This window comes from Halteromyces radiatus (genome assembly GCF_025201355.1).
Source record: "Halteromyces radiatus strain CBS 162.75 chromosome Unknown BX664scaffold_1, whole genome shotgun sequence".
Classification (NCBI taxonomy): Eukaryota; Fungi; Mucoromycota; class Mucoromycetes; order Mucorales; family Cunninghamellaceae; genus Halteromyces; species Halteromyces radiatus.
In genome coordinates, this window is record NW_026251687.1 from 4,377,932 (window position 1) to 4,399,669 (window position 21,738).

General features: G+C 31.4%; 9 protein-coding genes and 1 non-coding gene across 10 annotated transcripts; 5 read left to right on the forward strand and 5 right to left on the reverse strand.

The window, feature by feature from the left end:
- Positions 1-184: 184 nt before the first annotated feature.
- On the forward strand, positions 185-1,561 carry BX664DRAFT_254002 (kinase-like domain-containing protein; the record flags this gene model as incomplete). Its single annotated transcript, XM_051540344.1, has 6 exons — positions 185-490; positions 667-821; positions 892-961; positions 1,027-1,078; positions 1,144-1,268; positions 1,343-1,561. The coding sequence occupies 6 exons, from the start codon at positions 185-187 to the stop codon at positions 1,559-1,561; spliced, it is 927 nt and encodes a 308-aa protein (XP_051405744.1).
- A 2,683-nt stretch (positions 1,562-4,244) lies between these two features.
- BX664DRAFT_t11 lies at positions 4,245-4,318 on the reverse strand. Its single transcript has one exon. It is a non-coding gene; the product is annotated as a tRNA-Ile (tRNA).
- A 239-nt stretch (positions 4,319-4,557) lies between these two features.
- On the forward strand, positions 4,558-5,965 carry BX664DRAFT_323060 (carbon-nitrogen hydrolase). Its single transcript, XM_051543604.1, has 7 exons — positions 4,558-4,727; positions 4,821-4,873; positions 4,934-5,020; positions 5,077-5,124; positions 5,190-5,350; positions 5,424-5,697; positions 5,754-5,965. Exons 1-7 carry the CDS (start codon positions 4,699-4,701, stop codon positions 5,864-5,866), a joined length of 765 nt encoding a protein of 254 aa, XP_051405745.1. The 5' UTR covers positions 4,558-4,698; the 3' UTR covers positions 5,867-5,965.
- Positions 5,966-6,151: 186 nt separating this feature from the next.
- BX664DRAFT_323063 (uncharacterized protein) lies at positions 6,152-8,390 on the forward strand. The gene is made up of 6 exons (XM_051543605.1): positions 6,152-6,259; positions 6,487-7,366; positions 7,436-7,492; positions 7,608-7,672; positions 7,737-8,132; positions 8,236-8,390. Exons 1-6 carry the CDS (start codon positions 6,176-6,178, stop codon positions 8,329-8,331), a joined length of 1,578 nt encoding a protein of 525 aa, XP_051405746.1. The 5' UTR covers positions 6,152-6,175; the 3' UTR covers positions 8,332-8,390.
- A 115-nt stretch (positions 8,391-8,505) lies between these two features.
- Positions 8,506-9,886, reverse strand: BX664DRAFT_382600 (uncharacterized protein). Its single transcript, XM_051549061.1, has 6 exons — positions 9,756-9,886; positions 9,574-9,688; positions 9,265-9,480; positions 8,957-9,184; positions 8,729-8,891; positions 8,506-8,656 (listed from the first exon to the last, which is right to left on the reverse strand). Exons 1-6 carry the CDS (start codon positions 9,856-9,858, stop codon positions 8,573-8,575), a joined length of 909 nt encoding a protein of 302 aa, XP_051405747.1. The 5' UTR covers positions 9,859-9,886; the 3' UTR covers positions 8,506-8,572.
- A 427-nt stretch (positions 9,887-10,313) lies between these two features.
- On the reverse strand, positions 10,314-11,875 carry BX664DRAFT_355511 (uncharacterized protein). Its single transcript, XM_051547821.1, has 5 exons — positions 11,844-11,875; positions 11,581-11,693; positions 11,307-11,507; positions 10,978-11,232; positions 10,314-10,902 (listed from the first exon to the last, which is right to left on the reverse strand). The coding sequence occupies exons 1-5, from the start codon at positions 11,862-11,864 to the stop codon at positions 10,365-10,367; spliced, it is 1,128 nt and encodes a 375-aa protein (XP_051405748.1). The 5' UTR covers positions 11,865-11,875; the 3' UTR covers positions 10,314-10,364.
- A 179-nt stretch (positions 11,876-12,054) lies between these two features.
- BX664DRAFT_273917 (uncharacterized protein) lies at positions 12,055-13,840 on the reverse strand. The gene is made up of 6 exons (XM_051541232.1): positions 13,697-13,840; positions 12,831-13,611; positions 12,685-12,761; positions 12,543-12,620; positions 12,387-12,477; positions 12,055-12,327 (listed from the first exon to the last, which is right to left on the reverse strand). Exons 1-6 carry the CDS (start codon positions 13,812-13,814, stop codon positions 12,300-12,302), a joined length of 1,173 nt encoding a protein of 390 aa, XP_051405749.1. The 5' UTR covers positions 13,815-13,840; the 3' UTR covers positions 12,055-12,299.
- Positions 13,841-14,537: 697 nt separating this feature from the next.
- Positions 14,538-15,227, reverse strand: BX664DRAFT_323069 (uncharacterized protein). Its single transcript, XM_051543606.1, has 4 exons — positions 15,125-15,227; positions 14,902-15,059; positions 14,765-14,839; positions 14,538-14,685 (listed from the first exon to the last, which is right to left on the reverse strand). The coding sequence occupies exons 1-4, from the start codon at positions 15,201-15,203 to the stop codon at positions 14,623-14,625; spliced, it is 375 nt and encodes a 124-aa protein (XP_051405750.1). The 5' UTR covers positions 15,204-15,227; the 3' UTR covers positions 14,538-14,622.
- A 328-nt stretch (positions 15,228-15,555) lies between these two features.
- On the forward strand, positions 15,556-18,497 carry BX664DRAFT_355514 (histone acetyltransferases subunit 3-domain-containing protein). Its single transcript, XM_051547822.1, has 9 exons — positions 15,556-16,124; positions 16,220-16,315; positions 16,378-16,429; positions 16,513-16,580; positions 16,652-16,779; positions 16,861-17,145; positions 17,214-17,834; positions 17,906-18,109; positions 18,211-18,497. Exons 1-9 carry the CDS (start codon positions 15,863-15,865, stop codon positions 18,409-18,411), a joined length of 1,917 nt encoding a protein of 638 aa, XP_051405751.1. The 5' UTR covers positions 15,556-15,862; the 3' UTR covers positions 18,412-18,497.
- Positions 18,498-18,863: 366 nt separating this feature from the next.
- On the forward strand, positions 18,864-21,730 carry BX664DRAFT_382605 (uncharacterized protein; the record flags this gene model as incomplete). The annotated part of the gene is made up of 3 exons (XM_051549062.1): positions 18,864-20,557; positions 20,641-20,791; positions 21,563-21,730. 3 exons carry the CDS (start codon positions 18,864-18,866, stop codon positions 21,668-21,670), a joined length of 1,953 nt encoding a protein of 650 aa, XP_051405752.1. The 3' UTR covers positions 21,671-21,730.
- Positions 21,731-21,738: the final 8 nt, after the last annotated feature.

The following is a 21,738-nucleotide window of genomic DNA, read 5'->3' on the forward strand; positions in this document are numbered from 1 at the left end:
TTCCTTTCTTTATTTTTTTTTTTTTTTTTGTTTTGTTTTTTGTTTCTTTTTTTTTTTCTGTTTACTTATTTTGTATCTATTAAAAATATACCTCACGTCTATCATACACAACAACTTTACACCTTTAAATTTCGACCACGAGTAGTATCTCCCCTTTTTTTTTATCATCCTTTTTTTTTTTTTCATGCTAGCCAAAGGTCCTTTACGAAAGAAACGCAATTTTAAAAACCTAAAACTATCTGACTCACCTGTGGTTGCAAGTCCTTCAACAACATCTACAGGTGACAAAAATGGCCATGGTGGTAACAATAACATAAAAGATGACTACGGCAAGGTATGCAATCAACTCAATGACCTAGAAATTGGACTGGAATTACGACTAGATTTACGACCTGAAGACTTTGATACTGTGGATGAACTTGGACGTGGTAATGGTGGAACTGTTTGTAAGGTATTACATGTACGAACTCAAACTGTCATGGCCAGAAAGGTAAATTTATATATATATATATATATATATATATATATATATTGATGACATTATGACTAACCTTTTTTTTTTCTTTTTTTTTCTTTTTTTTTTTCTTTTTTTTTTCTTTTTTTTTTCTTTTTTTTTCTTTTTTTTTTCTTTTTTTTTTTCTTTTTTCTTTCTTTTTTCTGTTTTAGATCATTCACATTCAAGCCAACTCCAACGTACGGAAACAAATTATGCGAGAAATGCAATTCTTACATGATTGTAATTCGAAACATATTGTCAGTTATTATGGAGCGTTTATGCAAGGTGATGATATCTCTATCTGTATGGAATACATGGAAGTTGGGTAAAAAACATCAAAAAAAAAAAAAAAAAGAATTGTATTTTGTCATGATTCTGATCTCTGTTATTTATAGTTCATTAGATGCAATCTACAAACGAAATGGCCCTATTCCTTTACCTGTACTGAAAAAGATTGCATATGCTGTAAGTTTGATGATGGGAAAGAAAAAAGTGAATATAAAGAAATACTCATTTATTAATTTATCTAGATTGTAGACGGTTTAATATATTTATATGAAGCTCATCGCATCATTCATCGAGGTAAAGAATATGGGAAAATCAAAAAGCTGTCTAAATGGATTTTTGATGATATTTTATTTGAATAGATCTGAAGCCATCTAATGTACTTGTGAATTCTCAAGGACAAATTAAATTATGTGATTTTGGTGTATCTGGTCAATTAATCAACTCGGTAGCGGATACTTTTGTTGGTACAAGTTCTTATATGAGTGTAAATGGAAAAAAAAAGATATGATATAATATAGTACTATATTTTTTATTGATTCATTCTCTGATTTAATGTAGCCTGAACGTATTCGAGGATCACCTTATACAATTCAATCTGACGTGTGGTCTTTAGGAATTACGATTATGGAACTCGCTCTGGCAAGATTTCCTTTCCCGGCCGATGGTACTCCTTTGTCTATTTTTGAATTATTACAACACATTGTCAATGAACCTGTACCGACCTTCCCACCAAACAAATACCCCAAAGATCTAACCTCATTCGTGGAACAATGGTAAACTTGAGATATATATATATATAAAAGGTTGATACAATAGACTGATGATTCAATATATTCATGTTAGTTTGATCAAGGATGTAAATACTCGGGCAACACCAAATGATCTGATGGTAAAACAAAAAGAAAAAAAAATGATTTATTGGATGGAAATGGTATTTTTAATGAATATATATATATATTATAGAAACACGTTTATTTGGCTACTGCGAAATACGAAAAAGTGGATTTGGAACGATGGGCACGACAAGTATCTGATAAATCCAATGATCAAAGGAAATCCAGTAGTAGCAACTTACAACTCTGACTCTAGCTTATTACTACTACTATTATTATTATTATTATATTTATTATTATTATTATTCCTCACCCTTTCCCCTTTTTCTATAATTAGACAATTCAAATTATAGTCTTTGATTCCATCCCTTCTCCCTTTCTCCTCTTTCTCCTCATCCTCCTTTTTTTTTATCACTTTTCTTTTGTATATAAAAATTTATGGTTGAAATGAAATCTTATTTTATTATCATTGCATGCTGATTTTACAAGGTAAAGATAGAGATGAGGTTGCCTTATTGGGTACTTTACCACAGTGATTACTACCAGTAACATGAATTAATTTTTTTTTTTTATAAAACTTCATGTCATCAAGAGGGAATATTGTGATGCAGATATAGTGTTTGGACTTTTGTTTGATTCATTCTTTATGGCTTAAAATGTCATCATCAGATAGTCATTCTATTTTATTATAAATACAGTAGTTTTACATTGTCAAAACCAATCAACATTTCTTCAATAAAAGGGTTGTATAATCAAACCCTTTTGGCCGCACTTAAGCTATCAATCATCCAAAGTTTTATCTTTATATTTTTTGATCATCATCAAGAGTGACCATATCCAAGATATCTGCATTATTTCCATTTTGGGACAATATTGAAGGAGAGCAGTCAATTGTTTTTAGCAGTGGTGATCTTTACACTTGTGATCTGACAAAAAAAAAAAAAAAAAAAAACTTTGAAAACATTGTAAATAACCCCCATATCAATGCAAAGAAAACCTTTATCAATCATGTCTTGAAATAAATCAATGATTAGTTTTACATATATATTAACAAATATAAATCATCTTGGCCACTCTATTGGAAATAATCATCCTCTAGTTTCATTATTCTTTTTTTTTATATTTTATAACAGTCATCAATTTATTGTTAATATTATTTTACTATATATGAAATCAACAAGTTATTTGGTATCTTCCTTTTTTTTTTTAATCTTATCTAATCATCACTTCACTGTGATCATCGTCATCAACCAATTTCCTCATCCGAATCTTTTTTTTTTATTACTATACGTACACTTTTGTTCTATCATATAGAGAATTGGTACTCACTACTACCTATAAACTTGATCATCATTCTCGTATCAACGTAATCCATAACCATATCCATAAAATAAAAAATAAAGAATGCATTCACAAATAAAGAATAAAAATAAATGGTAAGATGGAATCAATTACATTGACGTGTAATAAAGTAGTAGGAACAAAAGTTTTATTAAATAAAAATATAACTACTATAGGTCACTAATTGATATACTATAATTAAAATTAATATAAAGAAAAGAAAAAAAACAAAAGAAATCAAATATTACCACACATAAAAAAAATAAAAATACGGACTTTAAAAATCATTATGCTCATGGTTCATAATCACTACCAAGGAAGATACATACTATATTTTGTTCTTTTTTATAAAAGGAACTGGTGCTCACTACAAATCAATCATCATAGATATTATCATATTAATAATATTATCCATCAACTATATAAATCAATTGTTAGGATGAAATCACCTTTGAAGCTGACTATGAATCAGTCTTTTTTTTTTTTTATCTTGCTATCTGTCAAAATCTTGACATTTGTCCAATTCACACACTTTAACCATTTCTCACACTTTTGACCAAGACCTTCTTTTCTTTTTTATATTTTTGGTCTCATCTGAATCACTATTCTTACACAGTTTCATCCGTTATTACTTTTTCATCACATTTATCAGTTTCATCCGTTTTATTTTCACATTGTTTCGTATGATGATTAATCATCATCATCCAAAAATAATCTTTATTTTTAGTATAAATACGTCTAGTAGTTTATATATTTTTTCTCTTTGTCAAAGATTAAATCAATTTTATAAAATAAAAGATTGTATAATCAAATCATCTTGGCCACTCTTAAGAAATAATCATCTTAAGTTTTATATTTATTATTTTATTATCAAGTTATATTCAAGTCTTTATATATTATTATTTTATTTGATCATCATCAAGAGTGATCATCATCAAGAAATCTACTTCCATATTTGGATTACTTTATTTTTTTTTTCAAGATACAATTTGTTCTTTTTATTTAAAAGAACTGGTGCTCACTACAATCAATCATCAACAATATTATTATAATAATAATAATATCCATCAACTATTTAAAACAATCATCCATCAAAAAACAAATAAATCCCTAACACAATCATCCACTCAAGTAAAAAAAAAAATTCTTAGCACCCCAACATATTTAATTTTTTTTTATTTTTCGCCCTGACAAAAAGATCACTTATCACAAAGGCAAACCAACACCTTCGTATCTGATTGGATGGATCGAAAATCACATATTATGCAAGAAAACCAAAAAATAAATGCTCACTACAGGGGTCGAACCTGTGACCTTGGCGTTATTAGCACCACGCTCTAACCAACTGAGCTAAGCGAGCAATTTTTTTTCGAAAAAAGAAACAGCATTATAAAGCTAATATTAATTTTCGCGCAATATGATTGGTCGGAAAATGCCGGTTCTTTGTGATTGGACAAAAACATCTATATTTTTTATCCGTGCCGACTGTGGTTTTTTACTTTTTTCTCTTTTACGCCCTCCTGCCTATCTCCACACACTTTTCTTTTTTTTTTTTTTCTTTTTTTTTTTTTTTTTTTTTTGCTTTTTTCTTTTCTTGATGAAAATAGGTAATTTTGTAATATTTCCTTCAAGCTCCCATTGATATGCATTTTGTTTTATCTCGTATATTCAATCTATTATTTTCGACTCTTTGTAGCTTGCTGTCAATTTAACCCGACATGGGGTGAACGTGAAGCCAACATGACTAAAGCTGATCAACTACTTGCTGGGTAAGTGAATTAAAAAAAAAAAAAAAAAAAAGAAAAAAGTCAACATGGTTGAATAGAAGCAATTGGACAATATATATATTATTTCTATTGTAGCTATCAAAAAGGTGATATTGATATCCTTGTCTTACCCGAGATGGCGTTTACTGGTAATGAATGAAGAAAAGGAATTCAAATACAATAGTGAGTGTATTCGTTTTTATTATTAGGTTATGTTTTCAAGACATGTCAGGAAATTGAACCCTATTTAGAGGATGCATCTAATGGTCCATCTGTTCTATGGGCAAAACGACAAGGTAAGAAAGAATATTAGGAAGAATATGAGTATATTAATGCATTGTTACATATCTAGCTATAAGGTTATCGTGTTATGTAGTCGTAGCATATCCTGAAAGGTACGGTAAGTAATGAAAGAGGAGTAGATTGGATAATTCAAAATAGACTTAAATATATATATTTTAATAGTTGATGGTGATAATATCAAATTGTACAATAGCCAATGTTTTGTCAATCGACAAGGTGAACTTATCAAGACGTACCGCAAATCATTTTTGTATGAAACAGATGAACATTGGGCAAGTGAAGGGCCTGGTTTTGAAACAATAGATATCCCTGAACTAGGCAAGGTAATCATGATGATAGTTTTTTTTTTTTTTTTTTTTTTTTTTTTTTTTTTTTCCTCTAATACTGTCATTTTAGGTTGGACTAGCTATTTGTATGGATATTAATCCTTATCAATTCAAGACTGATTTTTATGATTTTGAATTTGGTCATTATCACTCGGAAGCAAAAACAGATATCATATTATGTAGTATGGCATGGCTAAAAAACGATACCAAAGGGAACGACACAGTGATGGATACAATTAACTACTGGGCACTACGTTTATTACCATTGATGAGACAATCAGTGGAATCAGATCATCAACATCATACGTTATTTGTGGCATGTAATCGCATTGGATCAGAGAGAGGTAAAAAAGAAAAAAAAAAAGAAAACAGCCATATCATTGATTGTTGTTTCAATTAGGATCTACCTTTGCTGGTGGCAGTTCCATACTGGATTTATCTCACTCGGACAAGGCTCAATTACTTGGTCATATGGGATGGAATGAAGAAGGGGTGCTTCTCGTAGAATCTTAGTATCATTAGGATGAGATGAGGAAGGGATGATAATCTATTAGTAGAAATTTTTAGTTATTATATCTTTTGAATAAAACTATTATTTATAGACAGGTCTTATATTTGAATTGATGATGATGAGCAATGATTTTTGAATGACAGAGTTGTATAGTGACTTCAATGCATAAGACAATGGCAGCCCATGAAAAAAAAAAAAGACATAGCGGGGTTGAAAATGAAGTCGTAATGGCGCGCGTTGCTGATCTTTTTTTTTCTCTTTCTTTTTTTCTTTTCTTCATTGATTACGCTAGCGATACACTCATTTATACTATGGAGAACGATAACGACTCTGCCATTGCTGATTTTTGTGCTGTGACAAGTGCAAATCCTCAAGTGGCCCGTGATTATTTACAGGTAAGAAAAAGATTTACTCTTGATCATTACTATCTCTTTCTTTGCTTCGTCGTTATAACAAAAAAAAAAAAAAAAAAAAAAAAAAAAAAAAGAAACCTTTGAAAAAAAGAGGATATTGTTATTTGTTTTGTTAACAAGGATGAAAAAAAAAGGGAGAGAGAGAGAGATAGTCATTCCAATCAAGAAGCTTTATACTTATCTTTTTTTTTTTTTTTTTTCTGTTTCAGATTGCTGATAATAATGTACAAATGGCCATTACGTTATATCTTGAAAGTGGTGGAGCCAGTCTGACCTCAACAACAACCTCAACAACACAAGAACCAATCACAACCATTGAAGATGATGATGATAATCATTCTAGTCCAGAAGGACTTTCTGATGAAGCATTGGCAAGACAATTACAAGAAGAAGAAGAATCTCGACAAAGACGTCAACCACCCGAAGTACGTGCACCCATTGCTCCTCGAACTGATATTTTGGCTGGTGGAGATATGTTTGATCTTGGTTTTGGTGGTGTAGGTGTCGGGGGATTATGGCAAGCTGGTGGACGACGACAACAACAACATGACTTACAACCATCAGTATTCAACCAAGGTGATTCATCTAGCGTACGTTCACCCATCGATTTATTGCGAGGAAATATTAGCAGCAATAATAGCAGCAGTAGTGGTAGTGTTGGTCCTTCAGCAGTTCATGGCGGTCGTCGGTCTGATTCAACATCTACATCCAATTCATTATCGTCATCACCCTCTGGTTACAACGATCATAGCAGTTCTCCTTCTTCAACGGCAGCTACGGCCAAGGCGAAACGTTTAGCTGATTTATTCCGTCCTCCTTTTGATATCATGTTTCGTGGTGGCTTTGAAGATGCTCGTGCTGCCGCTCGTGATCAAAACAAATGGTTACTTGTCAATGTCCAGGATCCTACTGAATTTGCCTGTCAAGTTTTGAATCGTGATTTATGGAGTGATACTTTTGTGAAGGATATTGTGCGTGAATCTTTTGTCTTTTTACAATATGCTAATGAAAGCTCCGAAGGGAAACGGTACTTGACTCTATACCCGGTCATACACTACCCTCATGTGGCTATCATTGATTCTCGAACAGGTACATTAAAAAAAAAAAAAGATGAAAGTTTTTTTTTTTTTTTTTCTAATCTTTCTTTTTCTTTATTAGGTGAACGAATCAAATCTTGGGAAAAACAACTATCTCCAACAGACTTTATGATGGAAGGTATATTATTATTAAAAAAAAAAAAAAGAAAAGAAAAAAAAAACAAATGATGATGATGATCAGGTTGGACATCTATTAAACTTTAAATTTTTGGATACGGTGATGATTTCTTTAGTGACGGAATTCTTGGAACAACATTCACCAGAAGCAGCAAAATCGGTCAACATGAAGAAACCAAGGGTAAGGAAAAAAAAAAAAAAAGAAGAAGGTGAATCAATGCTAATCATTTCTTTTCTCTTGATAGCAAAATGTCTCCGACATGAGCGAAGAAGAACAACTGAATGCAGCCATTGCAGCCTCTTTACAACCAACACAACAAGAAACAGCAACAACGTCAGAAAATGTCATAAATAAAAAAGATGAACAACATGATAATAACAATAAGATGATGGAATCAGATGCGGAATCAACAACGTCATCGATATCGGCAGCTGTTGACGAATCATCCTCATCCGTTTTGGATTCAATATTACCAGTCAAACGACAAGAAACCACTGATTTGGCCAATTCGACACGAATTCAATTTAGAATGGCAGATGGCTCACGTCTGATTCGTCGTTTCCTGAAAACTGATCCTGTACGTTATCTCTTTGAATTCATCAAATCTCAAGTACCTGAAACTCAAGATCGTGCCTTTGAAGTAAGTCAAAAAATAATAATAATAAAAAAAAAAAAAAATAGGATAGGGATGATAATCTATATGTATTGATACTCTTTTTTTTTTTTTTTAATTCTATATATAGTTGGTATTTAATCGACAACAACTTATTGATATTTTAGATCAAGAAATTCAACAAGCTGGACTCCAAAATGCTGCCGTCAACGTTCAATTTGCTTAGATATATGTTTAAACTTATTATACATCAATAAATAAACTATCTTCTTTTACTCTTTCTTATATGCATATATATCTTTTGAATCAAACATATTAAAAAGATCTTATTTGAACGGATGAATGAATTGATAAGAGAATGTTTGTTTTTTATTTCTTATTTTTTTTTTTTTTTTTTTTTGGATAAAACTATCTACAATACAATACTATCCAATCTTCCTATATGGTTTTACATTAAAAAAAAAATGTCATGCGGTAGAGAGAGTTGATTTCTTGTACAGCCAATACTTTTTTCGAATAGGATCGTATTCCGTAGCCAGTTGATCACAATACTATTTTTTTTTTATTAAATGGATATTAGATTCGTCTCCTTCTTTTTTTTTTTAACATTTTTTGATACTTACTGTTAAAGCAATGGTATCCACATTTGTATGTTCCAATTTCGCCTTTTGAAGATGCATGTCAATCAAGGTTGAATATAAATGAGGAGAGATAATATGATTTGAGATCAAATCTTGGAAGAAAGTTTCAATGGTATATAAAGGTTGATTGGCTTTTTCCAAAATTCTACCATTAAAAAAAAAAAAAGAGAGATGAGTCACATGTATCAATATGAAATTTCTAATGCATACGCTTTAAGATAAGACCATCCACATGGATTATTTGGAGCTAGATGTATTTTATTTTTGGTGAATTCAATTTCTTGTTGAATTGTTTCCTTGGTCGGCTTGTTAGGATTAGAGAATAAGACATAGTATCGATAATTCCATGCAGAATTGTTTCGTACGTCAAGTAATAACATATCATCAGTGTACTTCAAATCTTGATCCCATAAATTAAATCTTTTGACTACCCATTGTCTATATATATATATTTAAAAAAAATAAAAAGTAGGTGAGTATAAAGATGAATCCATTCATCTATTTATATTTCTATATACCTATATGACCAAGCATGATAGTTCTTTGAATCATCATCCAGAATACCATTAAGAAAAGGTAATTCACGATCACCATTATTCAATTTGTCGACAATAACAAGACGATGATGCCATACTTGGTAGTTCTTTGCTTGACCACCTGCAATCTCATCCACAAAATTCAATTCTTTTTGAAGATCAGCGTTCAATTCAAATAGCACTTGTTGTCGATATCGCCTAGTTTTCATTTTACCCAATTACAAAAAAAAAAAAAAATCATATGGTGAGTCGAGATAGAGAATACATATGTTCGTTCAATAAAGACTTTACCATACAGTATAATGAGCAGGATTCATTTCAATGATATCACTGATCAATCCTAAAACGCGTTCAGATTTTTCATTGTTTCTTGATACAGCTCGAAAGTAATTCATGGCATCAATATCTACATAATAAAAAAAAAGTGATAAGTGAGAAAGTTTTTCTTTTTTTTTTTTTCAATTGGGTATTACAATCTGAAGAATAGGCAATAGGTACAAGAGGATTAGGACCATCATCCTGTGGAATTGGTACAACATCGGACCATTCAGGACGTTCACTATAAGGTAGATCCATAACTTAGGAAAATGAGATGAGATATAAGAAAGAATGTAAAAAAAAAAAAAAAAAAAAAAAAAAAAAGAAAAAGAGGAAATGGGAGTTGAGGAGGTTGAAATCCCGGGGACAACCAGTCAAAGGTGAAAAGAGTAGACGAATGTTTTTTTTTTTTTTTTCTTTCGTGCAATAAACTTTTTCTTTTTGTCATTATCATTAATGACGATAAGAAGAGTTTAATGCACTCTTTATTCATCGTGATGATTCTCATCCTTGTACAGACGCAAATAGCATTCTATTATTTATTTGATAGGATGGGTTTTTGTAAAGCTGATATTTTTTGGAGTTGGCCAAGATATCTTTTTTTGATATCAAAAGAATCTGAATGAATAACAATACTTAGAATAGTTTTGAATAAAAGAAAATAAAATCATTATTCTATTATATACAATCATATATATATATATATATATATAAAAGGTTTTTATTGATCCAAAAAAAAAGTATTGAAAGGCGGGGAATATCATCTATTCACTATCACTATCACTACCATAATCTGCCAATCCACCAAGTCCATTTTTAGATACTGTTGATTTTGATGTTGTTATTGTTGTTTTGTTTGAGGATGATAAAGATTTATTCCCTGAAATTTGTTTTAGTGATTGAAGAATATTTTGAGGAATGATGCCATTGTTTGTATTGGATGATTGCGTAGAATTAGTATTTGTCATTGTTGCTGTTGGTTGTTGTTGGTGATAATAATAATCTTGATAATATTGTAATTGTTCTGGTGTATATTCGTATGTATTAACCTCTGTAGCGTCATTCTCATCTTCTTCATTCAATCGCTTTTGCCGTTTGATGTCATCCAATCCAGTTTCTTCTGCAGTACGTTTCTTGGTTGCAAATTCCACAGGGAGTTCGGACTCAAACTGCTGTTGTTCTTCTCCATAATATTCAGGTACTTCTGTTTCCGATTTACGTTCTAAGGCTTGTAAACGAGGATCATCGTCGACATAGTCTTGGAAAATACGATCTTTTTGTAATTGAGTTTCCGTTGCCCATCTTAAAAAGAAGAAATAGATAAAAAAATGAGTTAAAATCATAGATCAATATATATATATATATATTACTTCTTACCTAACATTGATAGTTTCATTGGCATCCATACTTTGGCTCATCATTGCTTCTTTTGCAAATTCTGCACTTGCTCTTGATACATAATCAACAAAAGCCACCCCACGATGTCGTAAAACGTGAATCCTTGCAATCTTACCCCAAGGTTCAAAATGTTTCCTTACTGCTTCTTCAGTCACATTGGTGATTCGACCTATATAAAGAGTTTTGTTCGTAGTTGAGAAAGCACCCACACCACCCATATCTTGTCGAAAATCACTAATAATATTTATAAAATACAGTCAATAATGGTTAAGATAAGAAAAAAAATCATAAAAATATTTTCTTTTTACCTGAATTTATCACGTCCAAAACAATCCACAGTTGTTTCTACTTCATCATCGACAGTTGGTACACGATGCCACATGGAACAACTAGCACCTTGAGCACACATACCTTTGGCAAAATAGATACAGAAATAAGCATTGGGATTTCGTGATCCTGCAGTGGTACCAGAATCTTTCAGTGGATCACAACGAAACTTGGCCTTTGCACTATAAGAGAAAAAAAAATTCGAAAGTCAAATAATAGATCATCCATGGTTCTTGGTTTTTTTTTTTAAATTACCCTTTCTTTGACCAATCCCTTTCTTGTCCACTATAACGATGATGCCATATATTATAAGTTCCACCTTCTGGTCGTTTCTCCCGAATAAAAGCGTCTAGAGTTGCTTTGTCAATCTAATCGTTCCAAAATAATAATAATAAAAAAAAAACAACAAGAAGAAAAAAGAGTTTAGTTGGTGGATTTAGATCGAATTAGTTGGAACTTTATTACTTCTTTAATACTAAGTTTCTTTTTCTTTTTCTTTTCTTTTTTCTTTTTTTTACCTGTTGTCTTGCTGGTGGCATTTGTTGAATTTAAAAAAAAAAATATTAGAAGTAAGAAAGGAATGGAAAAAAAAAAGCTTCAAGAAGGAAGGGAAATAACAATGTTTTCAATACCCGTCTGCCAATCAAAATTCAAAATTGATCTCTACCTATCAATCAAGTACAAAGTTGAAAAGATAAAGAATAAAAAGCTTTTTATTGATATGGTATTAAGTATAGTAAGGAAGAAAAAAAAAAAGAGAAAGAAAGAAGTAAAAAGATATAATTAAGGCATACTATGAATGATAAAGGAACTGGGAAGGGGTAATGAAAAAAGAAAAGACAGACTATATATTTTTTTTTATAAAAGGAAAGGAATGCATATACACAGAATAAATAGATGAAGATTAGTAAAAGTAGTGAGAACGAGAGGATGAACATAGTGTTTCATTAAAAAGAATGATCTTCCAACAAGATTCATTTTTGTAAAACACTTTCTTGAAATCTATTCATAAAATAAAAATAAAATAAGATCAAGAACAATAAGATCAAAGGTTGACTTACTTTCGTAAATGTTCATTTTCAGTCATTAATCGTTCAAGTTCACCAAGAATTGTTATTTGAGTATTTTTGAGATGCTGAATATGTTGAACAGCTAAGAAAAGATTAAAAAAAAAGATAATCAAATGAGTTCCCTTTCTTTCAATCATGTAAAATTACTTCTATGTAAAAGAGCTACTTTGCTCATTTTCTTGTTCAAACAACTAGGTAATTCATTTCGTAGATCTTCAAATCCATCTAATTTATAACAAATAAAAATTAATCATCATTATTATCATAAGATTTGTTTTTGTCATTTTACCTTTTATTTGAGCCCTACGTTTTTGTTCAGATTGAATATGAATTTGTCTTCGTAATTCGCTATTAGAGGTCACGGAACTATATATATATATAAGAGAAGTTGTCAGTTATAGAAAAAAAATAGTTTATAAATAAAACAATATTTACGTATTGGATTGATTTTGAGAATGATCCATATTCAAATGATCACAATCTTTAGTATCATCATGAGTAGGGAGAGGAGATGATTGATACTGTAAGGAGTGTTGAAGTAATGGTGATGATGCATGAGAGTTGTTATTAATTGATGATGAAGTCATTGTTGTTGGGGCAGAGGCAGAAGTGGTCATCACAGGTAAATTTATCGTTGATCTAATGGTTGAATCATGTCGTTGAGAAGGATTAATAAAGGTAGGTGATGAACTAGTAGATAATTGTTGAAAGGGTGATGAAGAGTACGTCAATATATCAGATTGGTTTGTATTGGCAAGATGTCGGTGTAACGCTGTGCCAGATGAAATAGAAGGTGATACAGGTGATAAAAAGGGAGGACGCATAGTGTTACTCAAAGAAGAGTGAGAACCCATAGAGGTAGATAATGGCACTGATGTTGATGATGTTGGAGAAGCCGAATGAGAAAAAGTAGGAGAAGCTGAAGTGGTAGTGGTAGATGCTGAAATGGATGTTGTCATCATCATGGTAGTATCCGTTTCCATAGTGATAGGGTTTTCAGTATCCGTCATCATAGGTCGAGTTTGTTGTGCAGATGATATGCATGAGGCGATAATATTGGGGTTTGTAGTATTATAAATACTATGATGTTGTTCTTGTTGATGAGTTACAGGAGGAATCAAATTAGTCGTGGAAGTAGTATTTTGTGAGTACATCATGGTTTCCATATCTTGAATAAGTGAATGAGAGGTGGGGATATAACCAAAAGAAGATGGATCTAAAATAAAAAAAAAAAATTTTAAGTTCATATTTTTTCTTTCTCTGTTAGACTTTTTTTTTCTTATATATATATACATATTTACCTTGTTGATGATGATATATAGAAGAATCATTTAATTCAACTTTAGCAGTTGCGTAAGAAAGATCGTATTCAGTCATAAAACCATTTGATAGTACTATTTTATTATCAGGATTTGACATAATAATAATATAATAATAATAATAATAATAATAATAATAATAATAAAAAAGAAGGAATAATGATGGATACTGTTTTCAGCAAAAATAAAAAATAATATCGATGATAAATATATAAATAATGAGCGTTCAAGTTAGAATAAAAAAAAAAAGAGGGAGAAAAAGGGATAAGATTATAAAAAAAAAAAATGAAAAAAGGGTCAAAAGTATAAAAACTATGACATGATCTGAGTATGAAAGAAAAACTAAAAAAGGCAATGACTATGATTATGATACAACAGCAACATCAACAGCAACAACAACAACAACAACAACAACAACAACAACAACAACAACAACAAGAAAAAAAAAAGGATTTGTTAGTAGATCCTTTCAAAAAAAAAAAAGAGATGAAACAAACGGATAAATATTATACTGAACGATGTGGCAAAATGATGAAGATGCAGTTGTACTACTGAACAAAAAAAAACAAAAGTAATGCGTTATGCATTGACTAGTTTACCTTTGCAATCCGTTTCTTTTTTATGACTCCTGCATTTTCCTCTTTTTGATATCTTCCTTTTTTTTTTTTCGCCAGACCCTTTTTACTCCTAACAAAAAAAAAAAAAAAAAAAAAAGAAAACTAGTATCATAACTAAAAAGTTATTTTTCCCTTTTTAATTTTTTTGCATACACATCCACTTGTTGGAGATCGTCACTCTAGAATATCCTATATTGTTGATAACACTCCCATCAAAAAAAAAAATACTTTTTATTTTTATTTCTATTTGATACATATATTTATATACAAAGATGTAATTAAACTATCATTCTAAACACGAGCTTTTTTCCGTAATTCCTTCTTCTTCATTCTTGCTAACCGTCTTGCAGACATCTAGATATAAAATAATATATAAAAATAAATCACAATTCCTTTCTTCTTCTTCTTCTTTTTTTTTTTTTTTTTTTTGTACCTTCGCTGCCAAAGCTTCTTGTCTAGCTTTTTCTTCTTCAATACGTTTTCGTTCCAAATTGATTTCCCGTTTTCTCTGTCAACAATGAGTTAGTACCTTTTTTCTATTTTTTTTTTCTTTTCCTTATTGAAACTTACATCCTTTTCAGCTTGTTTTTCATCTTTCATTTGCTTTTCCAATGCTCGAACAGTTTTAAGTCGTTGACGTTCTTGTGTTCGTTTTTCCCATGATTTTCGAAGTGATTTTGGTTGTTGAGTACGTACAGTAGGCGTTTTTTGAAGTTTCCATGATTTACCTATAGTATAATAATTTAATCTATTGTATCTTTTTTATTTTAAACTTTTTTCTTTTTGTTATTACCAGAGACACGTTTAGTGATCTTTTCAACTACTCCTCCTAATGGTGCTTTAATATCTATTTCTTGATTACTGACATTCATGGTTTGAAAGAAGACAAAAAAAAAAAAAAAGGAAAAAATTTTCAGTTTGAAAGAAGACAAATCAAGCCTCTACCACATTTCCAATTCCGTTCATATAATTGAGGTTTTTTTTTTTTTTTTTACTTTTTTATCATAATAAATAAATGGTGAAAAATGAATAAAATAAAAATAAATAAATTGAATGATTATTCTTTTTTATAATCATTCAATTATATTTATATATTTCATTCACTATGTATATTATAATATATACTTTTCGATCAAGCAAACCAAAAAAAAAAAGAGGTGGAATCGTTATTTTCATTTTCCGCTCACACTTTTTTTTTTTCTTTTTCTTTTTTGTCTATTATTTAACTTCATATATATATATATATATTTTTTGTTTCATTCTTTATATACTATCTTTCTTCTTTTATATACATACACTTGGAGAAATTTGTCTCTTTTTATTATATATAAGAATAGATAGAATATACTTTCTAGTCTTTTTATTCTTTTACTTTCTTTTTCTTTTTTTCTTATTATTATTATATTGTTGTTGATCCAATTTGTATCTATTGTATATATCACTTATTCAGAAAAAACAACAACAACAACAACAACAACTATAATCAACACTTTATACAAAAAAGAATATATTACAAGCAAACTCTAAAACTATGGATAGCGAGGTCACGCGTCAGTATAGTTTACCAATACCTGTATCAACTTCTACAGCAGCTCATTATCGACAATTTCGAAATGTTGCTTCCACTTCTTCAGCTATTGCTACCACTCAACTTAGTGCCATTCCTGAATCTCACGATTTACTCAATATCAAAACTGATTTGGAAGGTCTTTTACCTCATTCTGAAGCAAGGATGCTTCATTTGAAAAAGGATTATTCTCATCTAGAAAAAAATGTCAAAGTCAAAGATAATGGTAAGGAAACAATAATAATAATTCATTCCTTTTTTTTTTTTCTTTGCTACTATGAACAAATACTCATATGGAAATCTTTATTTTGTTTTTTATAGGTTCTTCGGATACTACTAAAAAGATATCTTCTGGGAAAAATATGAATACCATGTTGGATAAGATGCGTATCAAACAAGAATCATCATCTACGTCAGGTATATATATAAGATTATCCATGAAAAATAATATGAACTCATTTTTTTTTCTCTTCTTTTAGATGATACAGACGAACTTTTACAATCCTCTTCAACAAAATCTGATCGACAAGTGTAAATAAATTAAAAAAAAGTAATATAACAAAAAAATTCCTTGGATTAATTGATCTTCTTGTTTTCCCGAAAACTGGATTTAGGGCATTGGAAACATTAAAACGACGAAGGCGACGTGAAGAAACGGATTCTGATCATGATACAAAACCAGGTATATTACATAATAAAAAAAAAAAAGAGAAAAAAGGTCATTTATTTTTTTATATTCTTTATATAATATAGCTGGACGACGAAGTGAATCACCACATCCCTTGGGTAAAGTTAAGAAATTGGAAAATTCTGCACCTGTATCAAGGAGTATGTCACCACCAATGTCTGGCAATTCAAAACATACATCAAAACCAAACGAGGTAAAGAATAATTAGAAGAAAAGAAAACTGGATCAATTTATATATATATATATATATTTATTAAAACATTTACTATCATAGATATTCAAGAAGAAAAAGCTGACTTCATCATCATCATCATCCAAAGAATCAACATCAAACGCTACAGCGCGGGCGCATCAGCTGACAAACGGTGGAATTGATACTCTAGGATCAACCAACAACAATAAAACAAAATCTTCTCCAGTAGTGAAAAATGGCAATAACGATGTGGATTTTGTACGTGTTAAACCCAAAGATCAAGTTCCTATTTTGACTTTTTGGACTTATTTGGAGCCCTATTTTCGACCGGTGACAGAAGAAGATCGTGACTTTTTACTACAAAAGGTAATAGATTTATGATAAAAAAAAGGAAGAGATTGTTTAATAATAACGATTGTTATCCATTTTTATAGAACGATGATTCAAAACCGTATTTAATACCTCCATTGGGACAACACTATTTGGAAACTTGGGCAGAAGAAGATAGAGGTTTACCATCCAGTAGATCTCAATCACCTGTACTTGGATCATCATCATCATCATCACGACATGACACTCATGATTTAGGGTCTGATGTAGGAACAAGTAATGGATTGGGAGGTTTACCAAGTAATATTAATGGACAAGGTGGTACATCATCAACATCATCAGCATCATCAGCACACGATCGATTGAAATATTTTAGCCCAAGCGAAACACTGACAGACGACTATTTATTGACAGAAGATCTTACATGTGGCACTTTGACTGAACGATTACTAAGTAGCTTGGTAACGGAAGATGTTGGAGTTGATGCTGCTGATATTGAATCTTACATTGCTTCAAGTCACGATGATGGTACAAAAGGTATCGATCTACATGGAATTGGCGGTGGTGATGACGATGATGGTAATGACGATGATGATGATTATACAAACAGCAGTGAAGGAAGGACGATAGTGGAATTATCATCACGACCTCCAGATGAAGTAGTGGATTTTGAAGAGCGATTAAAAAGAGAACTACGTTATGCTGGCCTTTTCGGTGATGATGAAGTAAGTAGCCAAAAAAAAAAAAAAAGGATTGAACTTTAGAGTTTTTATTTTCTTTCTTATATATTTTATAGGTTGATTGGAATGCCAAAGAGGATGATGAAATATGTGCTGAATTACGAAAACTATCCAGGGAACTTAAGGAGCAAGTGGAAATCAATGAATTTAGAAAGAAACGGTTATTGGAAGTAACGGATCGACAATTACAATATGAACAATATCGACATGTATTGGATAATTTGGATAGTCAGGTGGAACAATGTTATATCAAGCGCTTCGTAAGTATAGAAAGAAAAACAAATGAAAAAAAAAAACTTTGATCTTATAGTTAATGACAATTCTTTTTTTTTTTCTCTTATGTTAATGATGGTATTTATAGCGTACACAGAAATCTAAGAAACGAAAAACACAAACTACACCAAAATCAATGTTATCAGAAAATGCAGTACATGCTATGGAAAAACGAAAAACATGGATTGACGCTCTTGGTGGTATCTTCAAGGACAAAAATATGGTGATGCCTCAACATTCTATTTACGATACTGATCCTGATCCGTCTGCTACTGGGACTGATGGCTAATCTTCTATTATCCTAATATATTCTCTTATTATTCGCATTCATTCTCTGTCCATTCTCTTTTATTAGTATTATTCTTTTTTTTTTTTTTTTTTTATTATTCTTTCTTTTGGATATATTATTCATTTTCTCCTTTTTATTCCTTCATCATAATGCAACCAACTACGTAAAACTTTTGATTACCATTTTGTTCCGCTTCCTTTTTTGTTTTATAATATAATAAAAAAAATATTCCTCTTTTATAATAATTCCATAGTACGTAAAACGATTGACTTATTCATGCTACAGAGCGGACATTTGATTCCTCCCAAAAAAATATGAATGAGTCTCTTGTTCCTTTTTCAACTCTTTCTTTCTTTTTCTTTTTACTTTTTTTTTTTTTTTTTTTTTTTTTTTTTTTACTGATTTACTTTTATTGATTGACGTCAATTTCGCATTCGTTATCCTTTACTACAATGGCGTCCTTTAATTCACTTCCCTCTGAATTACTGCAACTGATGTGTACATTCATGAATCCGAATGACATTTTCGAACTATGTATGGTAAATCGGTTTTTCTTTGAATGTGGCTATCCAAATCTTTTCTATCAAGTCAAATTAACCTCGAATAGACGGTTGGAATCTTTTCTCACTCTATTGGAAGAGGACAAATGGAATGCTCAGTCTTATGCCCCTCGGATCGAATCTTTGAAGTTTTTATCTACCAGATTATCCCTATCCGATATCGATTGTATTCAAATTTATTGTCAAAATATCAAACACCTCGAATTTGACCGATTTGCATGGTGGTCACCCTTTTCTCAACAGTACACTGGATATAATCAGCAGCCTTCTGTGACACCCTCAATTTTCGATATGCTTGATCACTTCTTGAAATTCTATACTCAATTGGACTCGTTATCTATGGATTTGGGTGGAACTTCCAGACATTCTCACCTCATGCCTCGTATCATCTTCCCTTTTACACGCCATCTTACCCGTCTTACTCTCAGCGATATGTGTAATGGTTTTTCAATGCTCGAACTCGATGGACTCCACAATAATTCTCCCCAGCTTGAACACCTTTCACTCTCAGGTTGTGCTATGTTTACCTCTCGACGAAACATCACCACTGTACAACGTATACATACTCTTCGATCTCTGGAACTCCACTTTAATGTAGGCTGGGACTATCATCACGATTGGTTATGGTATTTTGCCAAAAAATACGAAGGTCTCACCTCCTTGATTTGTGAATGCACCACCACAACTTCTCGCTACTACAGCAGGCACACGAATCAACTCCCAAGTTATCAGCTGTTTGCTCAACAACATATGTCCACACTAAATCATTTGGAATTTATCAATTTGGTATTTGATAATGATCTGTATCTTACTTTATTCCATGCGAACGACTTTTCCAGTCACAACGACAATAATCAACAATTGATTACCACGACGACGACATCTTCGACTACAGCACCTACGATCGGTCTCACTTCAGCACGATTCAGCAGCACTACTGACATTATGGATGATGTTCTATTCGAAGCAATCATTTGGTATTTGCGAAAGACCATTCAAACTCTGTTTATCACTTGGACGTTGGATGATCTCTCTATTGGTGAAGGTTTCTTACTATGTACTCATTTGACCGATTTGACTATTGCACAACCTTGTCATCTATTTCGACATGGAACTAATGCCAAATTACCAATCAGCTTAATACTCCAATGGTGCCCACTACTTACTCGACTACACCTCATTCATGTATGTATTACTATCAGCGGCGACTCTAGTGTGACAAACAATCAAATTCAGCATCCTTTGAAAGAACTCGTCCTTGCTTCTTCAGATATCCCTACTTCTTTATTGATATTGGAAGATCATGGTCTCACAAACATCCGGCGAATGACTATCAACCATTGCTTTATTACCGATTTGAACTTTGACGAAAATGATCGTACCTCAACTATGATCTATTGGCTTTTCCCCACTTTTCCAGCAAGTGCTCCAAATTCTCCTGTTTCCATAGATCGGTCTATTAGTCTCTCTCTACATGGTCTCTATTTCCAACCTACTGCTACTACTCTTCCGAAACTGTCTTTTGATTACCTCTGCTTGTATCAAAGTGATAATGATTCTCATCAATTATGGAGTATTCGGTCACCGTAAGTTGTTTGTGGAAATGATACGAAACTTGAACATATCCCTGTTTTTCACCTTTTTTTTTTTTTTTTTTTTTTTATTATAGCCTCTCGCACAAAGTGAAATTGGTTTCCGTGTCGCATTCCATCGCAAGAAGAAAGGCTGGTCAACTCAAACGAAAATCATCCTACTCTCAAACTGGTGAACCTCCAGACTATACTGACGGCGAAGGTCATGATATCAGTGTTGGACTCTTGGTCAGTTGTCAATCCGTGAACAATCTTACAATCAACCATCGGCGTCTTATATGACTATCCTTTACTAGTTACTATTCTTATTCCTTTTGCATACATATTATCTATATCTAGTTACATACTCTCCCTTCTCTCTTATACTTTCTTCTAGTCCTTGTTTTAGCATATTTTCTCTCCTACTTAGTTACTTCCATTTCTTTTTATCTTAAAAAATAAAAATCATCCTTTTTTTTTTTTTTTTATCTCTTACCAAATGATTAGAAGGTGCTCTTTAATCTAGGTATTGGAGCGGACTCAAAAATTACTCAAGTCTTCAAATTGCCTTTTCAACTTTTTTTTTTTAAAAAAATCTTTTCTTTCTACTCTTACTTTTTTTCTCTCTCTCTTCACATGACCTCTGCTATCCGGTCTCTTGTTATTGAAGTGTTGATATGATTTACCATTCGGTGAACAAGTAACTTTTGGAATGACATTCTCTTTTTCCTATGATTGATTCAGCAGCAGCTCGACAGTTCATCTGGCGCGATCTAAAGGTCTCACTCACCACAGCACTACAACAACAACAAAAACAACAACAAATAAGCTCAACCTCTCTGATATTCTGCATTTTTTTTTTAAAAATATCTCGACAATAATCATTCATTGATTTCGGTCAACCGCCTTGTGAAACAAAACGGCATGATTTACAAGTAAGAGTGGGACAAAAAAAAAAAAAAAGGAAGACTAGGGAAGATGTTTTACTCACTACGATTTTGTTTTATATACATATAATAGGAAGGAAAGACCATGGAAGTCCATTCAACCCTCACTCTCATCAAGTTGCAAGAAGGCAATAGGACGGCATATCGTTTATCAGGCTCTATGCATCTAATACTATTGTGATTATCTCGTTTAGTTGTTGATTTAGTATTTTTTTTTTTCACTATGATCTGTTCGTTGTTTACTTTCCT

Coding starts and splice junctions, on each gene's coding strand:
- BX664DRAFT_323060 (XM_051543604.1), top strand. CDS start 4,699: ATGACTAAAGCTGATCAACTACTTGCTGG. Junction 4,874..4,933: donor ACCCGAGATGGCGTTTACTG/GTAATGAATGAA, acceptor TTTTATTATTAG/GTTATGTTTTCAAGACATGT. Junction 5,021..5,076: donor TCTATGGGCAAAACGACAAG/GTAAGAAAGAAT, acceptor TTACATATCTAG/CTATAAGGTTATCGTGTTAT.
- BX664DRAFT_323063 (XM_051543605.1), top strand. CDS start 6,176: ATGGAGAACGATAACGACTCTGCCATTGCTGATTTTTGTGCTGTGACA. Junction 6,260..6,486: donor TGGCCCGTGATTATTTACAG/GTAAGAAAAAGA, acceptor TTTCTGTTTCAG/ATTGCTGATAATAATGTACA. Junction 7,673..7,736: donor TCAACATGAAGAAACCAAGG/GTAAGGAAAAAA, acceptor TTCTCTTGATAG/CAAAATGTCTCCGACATGAG.
- BX664DRAFT_382600 (XM_051549061.1), bottom strand. CDS start 9,858: ATGGATCTACCTTATAGTGAACGTCCTGAATGGTCCGATGTTGTACCA. Junction 9,689..9,755: donor TATTGCCTATTCTTCAGATT/GTAATACCCAAT, acceptor TTTATTATGTAG/ATATTGATGCCATGAATTAC. Junction 9,481..9,573: donor CCTGCTCATTATACTGTATG/GTAAAGTCTTTA, acceptor AATGAAAACTAG/GCGATATCGACAACAAGTGC.
- BX664DRAFT_355511 (XM_051547821.1), bottom strand. CDS start 11,864: ATGCCACCAGCAAGACAACAG. Junction 11,508..11,580: donor AGGGATTGGTCAAAGAAAGG/GTAATTTAAAAA, acceptor TTTCTCTTATAG/TGCAAAGGCCAAGTTTCGTT. Junction 10,903..10,977: donor AATGAAACTATCAATGTTAG/GTAAGAAGTAAT, acceptor CTTCTTTTTAAG/ATGGGCAACGGAAACTCAAT.
- BX664DRAFT_273917 (XM_051541232.1), bottom strand. CDS start 13,814: ATGTCAAATCCTGATAATAAAATAGTACTATCAAATGGTTTTATGACT. Junction 12,478..12,542: donor AGTAGCTCTTTTACATAGAA/GTAATTTTACAT, acceptor ATCTTTTCTTAG/CTGTTCAACATATTCAGCAT. Junction 12,328..12,386: donor GAAAATGAACATTTACGAAA/GTAAGTCAACCT, acceptor TTTTATGAATAG/ATTTCAAGAAAGTGTTTTAC.
- BX664DRAFT_323069 (XM_051543606.1), bottom strand. CDS start 15,203: ATGAATGTCAGTAATCAAGAAATAGATATTAAAGCACCATTAGGAGGA. Junction 14,840..14,901: donor AAAAACAAGCTGAAAAGGAT/GTAAGTTTCAAT, acceptor CATTGTTGACAG/AGAAAACGGGAAATCAATTT. Junction 14,686..14,764: donor AAGAAGCTTTGGCAGCGAAG/GTACAAAAAAAA, acceptor TTTTATATCTAG/ATGTCTGCAAGACGGTTAGC.
- BX664DRAFT_355514 (XM_051547822.1), top strand. CDS start 15,863: ATGGATAGCGAGGTCACGCGTCAGTATAGTTTACCAATACCTGTATCA. Junction 16,125..16,219: donor TGTCAAAGTCAAAGATAATG/GTAAGGAAACAA, acceptor TGTTTTTTATAG/GTTCTTCGGATACTACTAAA. Junction 16,430..16,512: donor ACAAAATCTGATCGACAAGT/GTAAATAAATTA, acceptor AACTGGATTTAG/GGCATTGGAAACATTAAAAC.